This window comes from Daphnia carinata, chromosome 6 (genome assembly GCF_022539665.2).
Source record: "Daphnia carinata strain CSIRO-1 chromosome 6, CSIRO_AGI_Dcar_HiC_V3, whole genome shotgun sequence".
Taxonomy (NCBI): domain Eukaryota; kingdom Metazoa; phylum Arthropoda; class Branchiopoda; order Diplostraca; family Daphniidae; genus Daphnia; species Daphnia carinata.
The window spans coordinates 9358016-9372363 of NC_081336.1; the positions used below are offsets into that span (position 1 = coordinate 9358016).

General features: G+C 40.3%; 3 protein-coding genes and 3 long non-coding RNA genes across 9 annotated transcripts; 3 read left to right on the top strand and 3 right to left on the bottom strand.

The window, feature by feature from the left end:
• Window positions 1-111: 111 nt before the first annotated feature.
• LOC132088010 (uncharacterized) lies at window positions 112-3597 on the top strand. The gene is made up of 10 exons (XR_009421068.1): window positions 112-247; window positions 311-1085; window positions 1155-1372; window positions 1466-1590; window positions 1765-1948; window positions 2026-2158; window positions 2582-2800; window positions 2865-3027; window positions 3090-3221; window positions 3292-3597. It is a non-coding gene; the product is annotated as an uncharacterized LOC132088010 (long non-coding RNA).
• Window positions 3598-3795: 198 nt separating this feature from the next.
• Window positions 3796-5220, bottom strand: LOC130694023 (zinc metalloproteinase nas-7-like). The gene is made up of 8 exons (XM_057517162.2): window positions 5134-5220; window positions 4956-5028; window positions 4712-4870; window positions 4492-4639; window positions 4253-4428; window positions 4123-4188; window positions 3949-4058; window positions 3796-3837 (listed from the first exon to the last, which is right to left on the bottom strand). Exons 3-8 carry the CDS (start codon window positions 4758-4760, stop codon window positions 3796-3798), a joined length of 591 nt encoding a protein of 196 aa, XP_057373145.1. The 5' UTR covers window positions 4761-4870; window positions 4956-5028; window positions 5134-5220.
• An 828-nt stretch (window positions 5221-6048) lies between these two features.
• LOC130694100 (uncharacterized) lies at window positions 6049-8573 on the top strand. Of its 2 annotated transcripts, none has more exons than XR_009421074.1 (7): window positions 6049-6486; window positions 6584-6745; window positions 6812-7156; window positions 7214-7463; window positions 8015-8143; window positions 8216-8365; window positions 8419-8573. It is a non-coding gene; the product is annotated as an uncharacterized LOC130694100 (long non-coding RNA). The 2 variants fall into 2 exon arrangements; XR_009421075.1 differs by having other exon boundaries at window positions 6851-7156.
• Window positions 7636-9176, bottom strand: LOC130694075 (zinc metalloproteinase nas-4-like). Its single transcript, XM_057517244.2, has 8 exons — window positions 9040-9176; window positions 8892-8964; window positions 8645-8797; window positions 8426-8573; window positions 8168-8343; window positions 8004-8069; window positions 7836-7945; window positions 7636-7728 (listed from the first exon to the last, which is right to left on the bottom strand). Exons 1-8 carry the CDS (start codon window positions 9160-9162, stop codon window positions 7687-7689), a joined length of 891 nt encoding a protein of 296 aa, XP_057373227.1. The 5' UTR covers window positions 9163-9176; the 3' UTR covers window positions 7636-7686.
• Window positions 8737-11627, top strand: LOC130694094 (uncharacterized). Of its 3 annotated transcripts, none has more exons than XR_009001884.2 (10): window positions 8737-8986; window positions 9049-9173; window positions 9232-9324; window positions 9392-9692; window positions 9767-9975; window positions 10039-10397; window positions 10473-10623; window positions 10719-11215; window positions 11298-11437; window positions 11502-11627. It is a non-coding gene; the product is annotated as an uncharacterized LOC130694094 (long non-coding RNA). The 3 variants fall into 3 exon arrangements; XR_009421070.1 differs by having other exon boundaries at window positions 10479-10623; XR_009421069.1 differs by having other exon boundaries at window positions 9232-9306; window positions 9375-9692.
• On the bottom strand, window positions 10712-12217 carry LOC130694073 (zinc metalloproteinase nas-7-like). Its single transcript, XM_057517243.2, has 7 exons — window positions 11982-12217; window positions 11748-11909; window positions 11518-11641; window positions 11263-11450; window positions 11102-11170; window positions 10923-11032; window positions 10712-10831 (listed from the first exon to the last, which is right to left on the bottom strand). The coding sequence occupies exons 1-7, from the start codon at window positions 12214-12216 to the stop codon at window positions 10784-10786; spliced, it is 936 nt and encodes a 311-aa protein (XP_057373226.1). The 5' UTR covers window position 12217; the 3' UTR covers window positions 10712-10783.
• Window positions 12218-14348: the final 2131 nt, after the last annotated feature.

Sequence of the window (14348 nt, forward strand, 5' to 3'; positions counted from 1 at the left end):
TTCACAATTCGGTAAATAGTAATTTTTTTACTTTTTAAAAAGTTGAACACGGTAAAAGGAAGTTTGCAGATTACGGATTTAACAACGTGTATTTTGCAAGCGATATTTTGGGATATATATGTTACGCTTTCAATTTGTTGCCAGACAATTGTATTTGTTTTGTTTCAAATTCGTTCGTTTCAGAACGGCCTAGAAGGACAACAGTTCCATTAAGACTAATTTCCATGGCTATGACGTCGTCTAAGCAGTTTATCTTTTTTCGCGGTTCACTTGGATTGATTGAACTGAATAGTTGTTCCATCTCTTCCAGCGTTTTACCTTTCGTCTCTGGTAGCAAAAAGTAAACAAAGATGGCGCTCAATAAAGTGCATCCGCAGAAGAAGTAGAAGGTCCCGTCTTTGCCCATTGCTCGCAACATGTCGGGGAAGAATCGGACCATCACGAAAGTGCAAAACAAATGGAAAGATGAGCTGATCCCGCCCAGCAGCGTTCGATATCGCAACGGGAACATTTCGCCCATGATGATGAACGGGACGTTACTGATCCCACCGGAATACGTAACGAAGAAGACGATGAGAGATACGAGTGGCAGCCAACCAAAATAATCCGTTGCTTCTCTCTCGCCCCATTGACGTTGGAAATAGAAAAATGTGCCCATTGCTGTTAAAGGAATCGACGTGCTGATTGCGGAGACAATGTACAACATCCGCCTTCCGCATCGATCCACCTAAAATTAAAGGTATTAATGTTTTTCTTTTGTTGGTAGATGTCGACGTACCAGAAATCCCGAGGCGACGGTGAAAACCAATTGGACAGCGCCGACGATGATGGTGGCGTATCTTCCATCGATGGTGCTTCCGGCCGACTGGAAGATGCTCACGGTGTAGAATACAATGGCGTTGATTCCGGTTGTCTGCTGGAACAGCATGATGCTCAACGAGATGAATAAGGGCTTAACAACCGGCCCTGAAGTCAAAACATTGCGGAATTCTTGCAAGATCGTGTCATCCTGCCCACTTTTATTAGCCACACGACCCTGATGTTCTTTAATCCGCTCGATTTCGGCTTCGATGTTCGTCCCTCTGGTAATTTACAATCATCATCTTTCTTATAATCTTATATTTAAACGATGTATTTTACTTTCCACGTAACAGCTGAAGAGAATGTCGGGCCTCTTGATGCCGGCCCTTCGATGTGAGCCAAACTGGAGATTCCGGCAGGAAGAAAGATCCGGCCATGAAGAGGACGGGCAAACAGCCTAGAATCCAAGACAAGACGTGCCAATCCACGAACGATCCGATGATGTACGTCAACCACACGCCTAAAGCCAAAGAAGACGCTGTCATTGATCCCATCCGGCCTCGTATCCCAGGTGATGCGCATTCACTTATCTGTTCTTTTTAAAAAAATATCAAGTTGCATAAATTATTAAATTTTAATCATTTGAATTGTTTTTTGTACGTAGATTTGTGCTGCGGGGGTGGTGCATCCTGCTGCGAATCCCATCAGGAATCGTCCAACGTACAACATGGATTTATGTTTGCCGAAGTAGGTGAACCCAGTGATGAGGAATCCGCTAATGAAGATGAGGTAATGACAGATTAATGCATTCTTCCGGCCGTAGTATTGCATCGGTTTGTTGATGAAGAGCGATCCGAGCATAGCCCCAAGCATTGGAAACGAAGCTGTTTTTATTTCGATAAGATATCAGTCGATAATCGAATTGAATTTGTGTTTTGATTTGTTTTACATATCCATTGGAAGTCGGATGAAGACATTTCAAAATCCAACGTGCGATTCAAGGATGGAATGCCTGGAGAACTCCATCCGCGGACGGAACCCATGGAAAAGTAGCCCCATGTTGCCCACACTGCCACGATCAACTATGAAACAATCGCATAAACAAAAGTGCACACCTGTTTAATGAGAAATCTGGAACTAACCTGAGGTAAGACTTTGTTTGGATTGTTGATCCACGGCTTGCTCATCATGATTGTCTTCTGTTGGCCAATGAACTTTGGATAGATGTGAACGACGTATGTAGTCTTGGCGTGTACACAGTGAACTATAGGCGCGTGACATGGATGTGACGTGCGTGACAAACAGCTTCCGGATTTCCCCATTGCAAAATTTCGTGATTCAGTAAAAACATCGACAGGTAAATCATTTCAATTGATGTGTCATGTCACGTATCTTCGCTATTAAAAGAAGAGTATGTTGCCATGGTGATAGTCTACTTAACGATGTTTGCTTGTTGTTGTTGTTTATGGGTGGAGCTGTAAAAACCTGTTTCACGTTGTGTGCTGCTAGGCTGTGTGGCCATCGTGTGATTTCCAATTGTCGGGGATTCCTCATTCAAGGGCGTAGAATTAGTTCACTCATTTCGGGCTGCTGTAGGTGTGGTCAACACAAGGGGAATTCCCCTCTTACAAGATAAGATATGTAAATGAGCTATACGGGAATGATTACGTCCGCACCCTGTTCCCTTTTAAAAATGACGGGTTTGTTAGAGACAATCGATTTGGGCGAGTTGAAAAGTTGATTGGTCACTTTGGACGTTCAAACGTTTTCTTTTAAAAAGGTTCAGTGAGTACCTGCTAAGGGGAAATGTTGGCACGGAATGCGGGGCAGGTCCAATGCGCGCTCCGTTCCACCTGTAATTTGCTGAGGTTTTTCCCTCATCCCACAAAAAAAGTGACGTTTTGGAGGCAGTCGTGTTTTGGACGCATCCTTGGATACAACTGGATCACCACTGTCAATTGTTGGGTCTTAATTACCGTAACTGAATTAGAAAAAAAATGTAAACATTATCTCGTTCTATCACGCTGAATGATGTGTTAATTGATTTTTGCGTTGATTTAAAGGGATCATAGTTCGTCGAGGAATTCATTGCAAGCCGTAAATCCAGGTGCAAAACCGGTAGAAAACAAGGTTGGTCATTTCTCTTATGTCAATCAAACTCAAAAGCATTCAGCGATTTGCACCGTGACGCAAGAAAACATGCGGATGCGCCAAACCATCAACAAAGTAATTACATCATTTCACTGTAATAAAAAAAAACAATTTAAAAAAATATTAATTATTTTTAGACGGCGCATTGTATGAACCAATGGCTACGACAAACTCAACAACAAACTCAGAACGTCATTAAACTGGCCGAGACGCTCAAAACGTCCATCCCGAACAACTCACGACACGATATAGACGCCATGATTAAACAGGTTAATAAAATCAAATCATTTCTATTCTTATTTCATTAGATTTGAAAACAAATAGTTGGTAATGTTTTAGATGAAAGTTCGTGAGTGCCGATGGGCTGAAGAAAGGGTGGCCTTTGAAGATATGCAAAAACGTTCGACGAGTCAATAACTTTCAATCAGCAACGAGGTAACTGCACATGTTTGTTTTTGTCGATGTGTGCACTTGCATGTAGACCGGTTTGGCTATTTGTCAATGTAATTCAGTTTGATCCGATTCCATTGCGGTGAATGACCGAACGGTAACACATTCAGGTCACTTATCTTGAGGACAACTTGTGGTCATTGACATAGTTTTCTTTTTATCGAGTGTTTTCATTAAACCCTGTTTTAAACTCTTCAACGCAATTCATTAGGAATAAATCGATTCGATTAATTAGGTGTGGCTAAATTATCCAAACTCTGAAGTTGAGACGCTAGAAGAATCAAACGAAATGATATATTTAAAATGTATTGAAAATCAAATCACCAGAGGTGGATAAAGTCATTAAAGTGGAGAGGCTTTGCTTAAGAAACGTATGCAGAGTAAAGACGGGCATTAGTAACCGCAGTACAACGCCTTCAATTTTCGGACGTCCGTCTTAAAAAAAAAAAAAATACCCAGGTAAGTGGATTAAATCAGTCAGTTTTTTTAAATCTCTGGACAACTCGTGTCAAATCGTAAGAGAGAAAAAAATGGAATTTGTTTTACCGAAGTCAGTCCCCTCGAATTTCCCAATGTCGATCTCCCATCCTTGGCTTCTATAGTCGGCCTGGAGGAATCAACAGCGAACGCGTATGCACTGTAATGCATGACGGAATCTAATGAGGTAACATCATTAATTAGACCATAACTGCACAAGACCAATGTACGGAAAAATTATACTCAAATCGTAGCGTCCGAGAGAGTTAACTTCATCTGCCGGCTTCGGGGTGAACCATTGATGATTTCCTATCCAATCACATCATTTTTAATTGCCATTTTGATAAATATTGAGGCTGTTTTCAATGCATACTCGGTTCAATGTTGTCGAAATTCACGGTGATGTAATTCTCTTGGTCAGGCCGCTCTTGTTCGTGATCAAATCCGACAGCGTGCATCAGTTCGTGAACGATGGTCGCTACGTGAACACATCCATCGTCGAGACTTAATTCCTGTGCGCCTCCAACTCTTCCCTTTTGCGCCCAGCACCTAATAACAATTGGGCATTAGTAGTTTTAAACTTAATTTTTATTTTGCAAATGTTGATTGTACCCGGGATTGTTTGCCCATCCGTTAATCGATTCTTGGCTTTTAATAATTTTGATGTAGTCGCTTTGGGTACGACGTGGCACGAAACGGATGCAAGTCCTTTGATGGTACGTTGCCATAGCGGATCCGATGACTCGACGATCTTCCGGCGCTAAATGTTTTCAATTTGCAAAAGGTAAAATGTAGTTTTTAAGGAAAAAGGAGTTCAAAATCAGGTGCATACAAAAACTTCTGGAGATGACGTAGGGAACTTCCGCATTCGGCCATTTCATATCCGTATTTTTATTGGCGTTTTTCGTGTTTCCCGGTAGTCCGTCGCCGCCCAGCAGTCCACTGCCTGGTTGTTTTTCCCACGGTTGTGTGCCGTGGTTGTCTATAAAAACTGTGTCCAACATTGATCGAATGATCGCAACATTTTAAATTGACTTGTTAACTTTAAACTGATTTTCTAAAACGTGTTTTGTTACCTGCTTTGCCCTGGACACCGCTATTGAATTCTTCATCGGTTAACGGTTCCCCGGCTTCAAACACAACTTCGTTCTGATTATCCATGCAACAATTAGACATTGATTAAGGTAAATTTCCAAAATATATTACACGTCACAGATATAGGAAATTCAAAGGAAAATTTCAAGGCAAACTTACCCGGTCCAGCTGATTTTCATTTTCTGCCCAGACGGGATTGGCTTCACCACAAGTGGCCCAGCAGCAGACGATCACCACACAAGCAGCCGAAAAGAGGTAACTAGATTTCGATTTGGTAGCCATATCGATTCAAGCGTCCTTTTTCTGAAATTGATTGTATTAAAACTTAAACATGTGACTTCATTTGAAACAGGAAAAGATAACAAACAACTTACCCCCAAAAAACTTGCGATACAGCCACGGATTGCCGTTAAAGGAATGATGAAAAATATAGCTAGTGATGGTTGCTTTTTATAGGACTCTGTAGATTAGGATTGATACAACTACGCATTCATCGAGAGCAGGTGCGTATTGGAGCAAATATTGGGACCTGTAAATACAGCAGCGGAAGCACAATGGACAAATCTGGTAAGGCTGGTAGGTAGCCGTGAGCTCGTATCGTTGATAAAGTACGAACTGAAGGACACATATGCATGTCAATGCAGCTGTGATTACCATTAATTAAGTGGCGTCTGTTTGCTCTACCCATAAACGCGGATGTTCCGAACATTGTGGAATGAATGGGTGCTAATTATTATTATTTTTTTTTTTGGCAAGTCGTGATAAAAATGGAAATAAGAACTAATTATACGATTAGGACTCTGCAACTGTCGCCAAGCCTTTACGTTTAGTGGATTGTCTTCTGCTTCTGTCTTACATCAAATGTTGTGGTAATTTAACAAAACGAGAATAGTATAATGGTTCGAATGTTGTCACTTTGGGCACAAAAAAATTAAATTAAATTAAATTAAAGATGTTTAAGTTAAATTGAAGATCTCTACCGTTGTTGTCAGCTAAACGGGTCACTTAGTTCAGCCATCTACCGGCCAAACGCGCCCTTTTGGGAGAAAGGATTTGCGCCCTCTTAGTCGGCCATCATAAAATTTTGTTTCTCTCCCACTGTGTTAATCTACTACCTGCATTACGTTTCTTTCCGTCTCTTTACTTAGCAAACATGAAAGTAAAATGGAAAATCGTGGAGCTTGAGAAAGGGGTTGCAAAATCTGCATAGAAAGTAAAAACACAGCAGGGTTTGCAATAAGACGACCAGGTAAGTGCAACTAGGGTAAGGACGTGATAGTATCAGCCATTATGCATTTGTGTTATCCCTTTCTCTTAGTCGTGGCGCTTTAATGTTTTTAGGAAAAAGGGAGAGTTTAATGTGCTTCGAATCCAGTACACACAGGAATGTATAAATAAGAAGTGGGGTGAATGAAATCTCTCCTTTCCTTTTTTCTCTTTCAAATGTGAAAGAGAAAATGAAAACAGGTGTCATGGAGTTAAGGCCTTTTTATGTAAGCCATTCTTCTTAAGGTACATTATCTGTTAGCTCTTCTCATACAGAGAAGTCGTTACGTCCTCGTCCTTAGATCTTTTCCAACTCAAAACAGTTTCGTCTCAATCGTTTTAGATATTGTGTTCTATTGCGAAGATCAAGTCTTGTGCTAATGATTTGCCAAATGGGAAACCTAAAATAAATCTAAAGTGGAATGTATTCACTTCAAATCACTCTGGCACATCCACCAATTCCGACAGAGAAGCAACAACTGAACACACCTTTTTCTTGATACAGGTATTCCCTTGTTCGATGATTAACATTTCGTTCACGTCGCCCTTCACGTTCTACTTTGTTTAATAGACTTGTTTGAAATTCATTACTGGTTACGTTTACAACTAGGATGTGGCAGCCTCCCATTACCTATTGCAATTCTATACTTTTTTTTGGCTATTGCTGGAGGCATCTTTGCCATTTAGAGATTTGGGCGTCAATTGCCGTAGACGATTTAGGGATTCTGAAGGATGTTTGTCATGCCTATCACAAACTAGTCACGGGGTTCATTGAATTGCCAAACAACGCGCGTCGTTCTTGCTACATCTATTTAGATTTTTGGCTAATGCTACACCAAGATTTAAAAAGAAACCATGTGGATCAAGAATCCAACCCAAAACATTCCCGTAGGCGAATTACTATCAAAAACTTTAAGTAAAAAGTAATAGTTTTCAGTTAAGATTGACATAATTATGACGTTTTTCCACGCAGGTGATTGTGGAACCAATTGGCATTTGTTAATTGAAATAACATTAACCGACAGAAGACATAGATGATTTTCCTAATATAAATCAGACTCAAGAGCATTCTTCGCTTTACATCGTGTCGCAAGAAAACATGCAGTGGATTCAGCAAAATTCTATAAAAAACTAAGAACAAGATAAAGCTTACGGTCACGCTGAAGACGTCCATCCCGAACTAAAACAACTCACGGCACGATTTGAACGCAATGATAACACAGGTAAGCAAACGAATCATTTCTATCGCTTATCTTTCGTTATTCTTAAAAACAAATTAAAGGAGATTGTGCTTGTGAATATAGTGTGAACAGAAAGGAACGCAAAGAATGCAATGCATGTTAAATGTATTAAAGATAATCTATATGTAAAACAAAAGACATTGATTAGCAAGACGAGCGTTCGAATGATCGTACTCGGAAATCGTAATCCCAAAGATGAAGAGAACTAAGATTTGCAGTACAATTTCTTCAGTTTTTCGACATCAGTCTAATGAATGCCCAGTTAAAACAGAAAAGAAAAAAAAATGTCTTTGTAGATGCAACGTCACAAGCAAATGTTAAGGTAGTTGAAAGTGTGCTCTTAAATTTGTTTACCGCAGTAAGTCCATTTCTGTTTCCCATCGTTGTCTTTCCTGTTTTTGAAACCATGGTCGGTTTTGACGAATCGATGGCGAAAGCGTAAGCGTTGTAATGCATAACCGAATCTGAAAAGAGGTCGACAATTAGCGTAAGCAGAACTGAACAACATGAAGTCATCATTACTTATGTCGTAGCGCCCAATAGAGTTAATGGCATCTTTCGGCTTGGGGGTGAACCACTGTTGATTTTCTGTACCAATCAAATCATCGTCGCATTGCGATCGAGTTCCTGTTTTAATCAAACGGCTCTCCGTTGTTCAAACGGTAAACTAAATTTTGTATGATTACCTTTTTTGATGTTGTCGTATTTCACGACAATGAAATTCTTTTGATCAGGTCGTTCTTGTTCGTGATCGAATCCAAGGGCGTGCATAAGTTCGTGAGTCACTGTCGCACGGTTAACGCATGCGCCGTCAAGACTCAATTCCTGCGCGTTTCCAGCTCTCCCTTTTAGTGACCAGCAGCTAATTAAAGCAAATTTACATGGTAACATTTTTTAAATATGAAACAGTTTGTAAATAATATCTTGTAGCAATTAGGTCATACCCGGGATTGTTTTGCTGTCCGCTCGTCGATTCTCGGCTTCGAATAATTTTCACGTAGTCCTTTTGAGTGCCGCGTGCCACGAAACGAATGCAAGTCATTTGGTGGTACATTGCCATAGCGGACGCGATGATTCGACGATCTTCCGCCGCTATTTAAAACAAGTGAAGGGACGGAATTGTTTTAGGAAAAACGCGAATTCATTTGAAATGCAGCACATACAAAAACTCTTGGAGATAACGTAGGGAACTTGCGCGTTCGGCCATTTCAAATCTGCGTTCTTATTGGCGTTTTTCTTGTCTCCAGGTACCACATCACCACCTAGCAGCCCGTTGTACGATTGTTTTTCCCACGGTTGAGCACCGTCCACAGAAGCTAAATGGAGCAGTCATGAAAGAGCATCAAAACATTTTAATGCAGGTTTGTTTTCAGTCTTAAATGTATATATTTCATTATCGTAGTGTGTTACCTGTCTTCCCCTGAGCATCGCTGTTGAATTCTTCGTCAGTTAATGGTTCTCCGGCTTCAAACGCGACTTCGTTCTAATTTTCACGCAACATTTAAGTATCATCGACTAAATTTTAACACTTGCCATACGGTTATCTAAATTTCTTTACCTGTTCCAGGTGGTTACCATTTTCTGCCCAGACAGGATTAGCTCCAATAGAATTGGTCCAGAAGCAAATCATCGCTATAGTTAAGAAGGAAAGCAGGCAGTAGGGGTCCAGTTGGTTCGCCATTTCGATTCAAGGTACGTTTCTGAAATGTTTTTATTGAACAATTTTAACATGTAATATCATTCGCGACAGCTTAAAGAAGAGCAACTCACCGCTTAGCCACCGAATTGGAGAGCAAAGGAACGATTGGAAACATACATGATCATGGTCTTTTTTTTTATAGAGGTAACAACATAAGGATTTACTGATACACCCACACGTTAATAATGCACTAGAGTCTTCGTCAGAGCAGATGGTGTTGGAACAGTTGGTGGGACGTGTCAATACTGGAAATGTCAACGGCTTGTTATAGGTGGTTTTGATTCGGATGATGTGCAGTTCAAGGGGTGTACGGCGGATGTGTGCACTCGCATATTGATGCAACTGTGCCCACAATTAATAAAGGTTAGAGGTGTTGCTCATCTTTCCGAATTAGTCGGTATGCCGGATACTGCGATTGCAGATATTCACTTACATGTTTCCGGGCCATTTACTCTAATGAAATCGGCAGTTTCAAGAGAACTCAACGCATCATATCTCTTCCAATGAAAAAAGTATACCATATTCTATTTATTGTGGGTACCATCCACTCAATTTAATTTCTTTCTTATTTTTTTGTTCGAAACAGTTGCCATGCAAATTGATGGTGAAACAGGCGGAAGAAAGAATCTGTCACGGTCGTCAGAATAAGCGAAGAGTTGTTGCCGAATTCCAATGTATTGTGTGCTACACTCCAGTTAGGTCGAATGACAACTTGGATGATTCACTTTGAATCAACCTGATGCATCCACCAATTCCGACTGAGAAATAACTGCACACGCTTTTCTCGTAGCGCAGGTATTCCCTTTTTCGTTGATTAACAGTTCATCGACACTATTCACGTTTCATTTTGTTTAATAGACTTGTTTAAAATTCATTCCTGGTTAATTTTACAACCAGGATGTGACAGTCTGTTTCTATGGCTACGGTTTGTCGAATTCCGCCACGTTCGAGAAGGGACGTGACGGTAATGCTGCTGATCGAAAATTAGTATTTGCAACTATATTCTCTTGTCAGTTTATTGACGACATCGTTGCCATTCAGAAACTTTGGGGAATCCAAAGGCTGTTTGTAATGCACATCACAAACTAGGCACGCGCTTCATTTACTTGGTAAGCTACACACGTCGTTCTTGCTGATTCTATTTAGGTCTTTGGCCATCAGTGGATCATCAAGACAGACAAATCGTTAAAGGAGAATTCAACAGGGAATTCCCGCAGGTATGTTACTACCTAGATTGTAAACAATATAATTTTTTTTAGTTTCATATGACCTGATTATAAATGTTTTTCAAGCAAAAGATTGCGGAAGTAGTCTGAATATATCGGTTGACTCCACGTCGTTGGAAACGCATCCAGAGATTGGGATTTTACTTTATATTGAATATCTGTTAATGTAGCAGATCAATTGAATTTGAACCTCCCGAAAGTTTGTGCATGCATAAAGGTAATTAATTTTTTAAAATTTATCCAATAATTAAAGGCAGGTAGATTTTACTGAAATGTATTGGTGTCAACTACATAAAATACTAACTATTCCAGTCACAGACTTGTCTACAATGATTTAAGTTGCAACGTCATTGTCCACCAGCCGAAGCGTCGCCCTTTTAGCCGGAATAGCAACTGTACAGCTTGTTAATTTTCTGGACGTCCAACTGTATATGTGTACATTATAACATTGAGAAAGCATAATTGTGAAGGTAAAAAAATTAATAGGTAAATGCTAGTAAGAATAGCCTAACAAACCTGAGTGAATCCCTTCAAATTTCCCAAATTCAATTCGCCGTTTCTGGCCATCATAGTTGGAATGGATGGATTATTGGCCATGAACGAACTCGGGTAATGCATGACAGATTCTTTTCGTATAAAAAACGGTTACTACAATGACCCGAACTAATTTTGAATAAGAATTTGTGCAAACTTACTAATATCGTACGGCAGGCCCAAAGTGTTGACCTCGGTCGTTTTCATCGCGTTGAAGAATTGGCGATTGTCTGTTTACAAATTTCCAATTATCAACAATTTAAACATTTACCTACGTCAATCGACGAGATAATATCATGACAAACATTTAAGTAAATAATACCTGGACGAATATTGGGATAGTTAATGGTGATGTAGTATTGCTGATCAGGACGTTGGTGTTCGTGTTGGAAACCAATGGCGTGCATCAATTCGTGCATGACAGATCCAGGATAATTATAACTGACGCAATAATCAGGTAGACTAACATCTTGTGGACCATTGCCGTTCATACCCACGTAGCTCCAGCACCTGAATTTTCATAATAAACCTGCTTTTACATACATGTTCTTTTATTATTAGAAGGTGGAATACTTACCCGACATTGAGATCTCGCCGGATGTAGATGTAATTAGCTTGAGTAGTCCGTGGAACGAAACGAATGCAAGTTTTCGAATGAAATTCACTGATTGCGTAGCCAAGAACTCGTCGCTGTTCGGGAGCTGGCAGATGGTGCGAATGAAAGCAGCACAACGACGTAATAAATTTAAGAGACAGAGGCAAATTTAACGTTATCTGAATTAAGTGTGAAAAGTAAATAAATCGTACTGTAACTTGCGGAGATGACGTAAGGAACTTGGGCACTAGGCCAAAGACTGTTGCGATCGACGACAGCATTTTTATTATCTTCGAGGGTCATAATGTCTCCACCGGCCAGTTTCTTCAACAGCTCGTCGCGGATTTGATTGCTCCACTTTGCAGATAATGATCCTTAAAGTATTTTAAATGTTAACCTTCATTCACTCTAGTACCTAAAATAAAGGACCAAAAAGAAGGTCTTACCAGAAGGAACTTTGCTGGAAATGTTGCCACTCAATTCTTCGTCACTGAATGGCTCTCCTAGCTCGAAATCTTCGATCGTAACATTTTGATTGACGGCATCGACTGGGACAACAGAATGGTCATCTTCTTCATGGGCCAATAACAAGATGGGCGATGCTGAGACATTTGATCCCAGCCAAAGGCACATGAAAGAAATGACCAGTAGAGTCATCAATGAAGGTAGCTGAGAAATCATTTTCCTGCTGTGAGAAAATTAACAAATGATGATTGAAATACAATCTCAGTCATACAAATTATAAATAAACATTAAATTTATTACACTTATGGAAAGTTGGACTTTAGAAATGCTTGCTGTGGCAAAAGACTTCAACGAAGTAACCAAAAGCTGATGGTTGTTCCTTGCTTTTCCACCTGCCTCTTTATATAGGTGCTCTGCTTAACACTTATCACAAGCTAAACCAATGCAATAAAAGGTCTAATCTAAAGTCAAATGATTATGTCAAACATTTTGAAACTTCTCCAACTATTACCTGAATGTATTTAAAGAATCCATTAGCATAATAATAGCACAAGAAGTGCATTATCTTGTGACATGGCAGGGGTTCATTTGAGTCATCCTACGAAATGTACCGGATGTCAATAAACGCCCGCCGATGATATAGGTTTTAGGTATACGTGTTTGACATCCTGTTGGTAACGTCGATGTTGAATGAGAATCTTCAGATGTCGGTAAAACATGTACCTGTTGTATAATTCAAATTTAGATTCTTATCACTGTAGACATAACACGTAGTTAACATTAGTTTTGTTGGCTGTGGTTAGTAACAAACGTAAACGTTGTGGATTTCCGGTTTAGTTATCTGTCTTCCCATCTCTACCGACAATCCACTTGTTTGCGTCAGTAAACAGTTTGTGCTTGTAAAAGCCGGAAACTACAAACCGAAGGGTAACAAACACTCAGATATTTACCAGTAAACAATCATGATAACACAGCACACACTGGTTTTGTAATCCAAGGAAAACGTATCGACATTCGATCGCCCACAGGTCATGCTGCTTTTCCTATTTCTCCAAGGCAATTTGGTGAAAGGAAGGGTAAGCAACATCGAGAGGCAAAGAGTAAGACGAAAACAAAACAAAATTAAAAGAAAAAAAAATCGTTCTCTTCCTCCCAATCCCTTTGCAAATCACCTTCGCTTAACGGATTCGGCATTTGCTCTTTCGACCGTGGCATCACTCAGACATGCCGTAACTTGTTCTCGCCAGTCCGCCATTTTGTTCACATCGTTTGTCGTGTCCATGGCCTACTATAATCACGGCCAGCAAACGCGCAATACCCCCTGCGCCTAAAACGAAATTGCCAGAGGGGTCTAATACCCCAAACCGAGCTCCACTTTCCACTGTTTGGTAACTAACAAAGAATTGAAATGAGTGGGAAAAACAATGGAAAGTGGAACCTAGCGCCGCGCGTGGCCAGTTTACTATAGGAAAGGAGAAAAAAGAAAGATTTATGCTGGATTCGAACACGGGTCTCCCGCATTCCAACTGAAAGTTCTACCCATTACACCAAAGTTTTGATAGTTAAATTGCTACCGGGGCACTAGTAATTCGCCTCCTTTACCATTCAGTGGCAAAAGTCGGGGAAATCGGAATGGGTGGAATGAAGCTGCGGCAAGTGGAGTTCGATTTGGGGTATTAGGCCCCTCTGGCAATTTTAGTTTTAGGCGCAGGGGGTATTGCGCGTTTGCTGGCCGTGATTATAGTAGGCCATGGTCGTGTCATTTAGCTCAGATTTCGTTCAGCATCGATTAACCTTCAGTGCAACGCCCAACACATCCAAACTGGGATTTTACACTAATGGTTGTGTTCAGAACAACGAAATGGGTAAAGTAAGGTAAGGAAAGTGTTTTTTTTTTATGTTGTAAGAAAAGTATTAATACCTGGTATGTTTCACACCATAAAGGAAGACACTGTGGAATGGCTGTTTTGATAAATGTTTATTATTACTTGGCCAAGTCTCAGTGATTCTACTGTGAGCCATTCACCCCAGTGTAACATCCATTTGTAAAACATTTTCAGGGGACTGGTGAATCATTATGGTCATCGGGATGATGGCCCAAGGTGAAAAGCAGGACAAGTCTTAACAATAGAAATGGTAGGATGAAGAAGGGGTGAAGAAACTTTGTACAAATGGAACTCCAGACAACTTTGTCAAATCGAAGTAGTTGAAAGGGCTGGGAAAGAGCAGATGTGCGTGGGGTCATCAGATTGGCTGTCCCTGTTGAAGTAGATGTTTTCTGAGTGTCAATGTTGTAGAGCTCATCTGATTTTTTACTTTAGTCTAACTTTAACAGTTCTCTAAAATCA

Excerpts from the sequence above, each read along its gene's own strand:
- LOC130694023 (XM_057517162.2), bottom strand. The coding sequence starts at position 4,760 with ATGAAATGGCCGAATGCGGAAGTTCCCTACGTCATCTCCAGAAGTTTT. Across the intron at positions 4,189-4,252 it reads TTTCGACAACATTGAACCGA|GAAATCATCAATGGTTCACC; the intron begins GTATGCATTGAA and ends GTGATTGGATAG. Across the intron at positions 3,838-3,948 it reads ATTCGAGGGGACTGACTTCG|ACGGACGTCCGAAAATTGAA; the intron begins GTAAAACAAATT and ends TTTTTTTTTAAG.
- LOC130694075 (XM_057517244.2), bottom strand. The coding sequence starts at position 9,162 with ATGGCGAACCAACTGGACCCCTACTGCCTGCTTTCCTTCTTAACTATA. Across the intron at positions 8,965-9,039 it reads ATGGTAACCACCTGGAACAG|AACGAAGTCGCGTTTGAAGC; the intron begins GTAAAGAAATTT and ends CGTGAAAATTAG. Across the intron at positions 8,574-8,644 it reads CGTTATCTCCAAGAGTTTTT|CGGCGGAAGATCGTCGAATC; the intron begins GTATGTGCTGCA and ends TGTTTTAAATAG.
- LOC130694073 (XM_057517243.2), bottom strand. The coding sequence starts at position 12,216 with ATGATTTCTCAGCTACCTTCATTGATGACTCTACTGGTCATTTCTTTC. Across the intron at positions 11,910-11,981 it reads TTCCAGCAAAGTTCCTTCTG|GATCATTATCTGCAAAGTGG; the intron begins GTAAGACCTTCT and ends AAATACTTTAAG. Across the intron at positions 11,171-11,262 it reads CTATCCCAATATTCGTCCAG|ACAATCGCCAATTCTTCAAC; the intron begins GTATTATTTACT and ends ATTTGTAAACAG.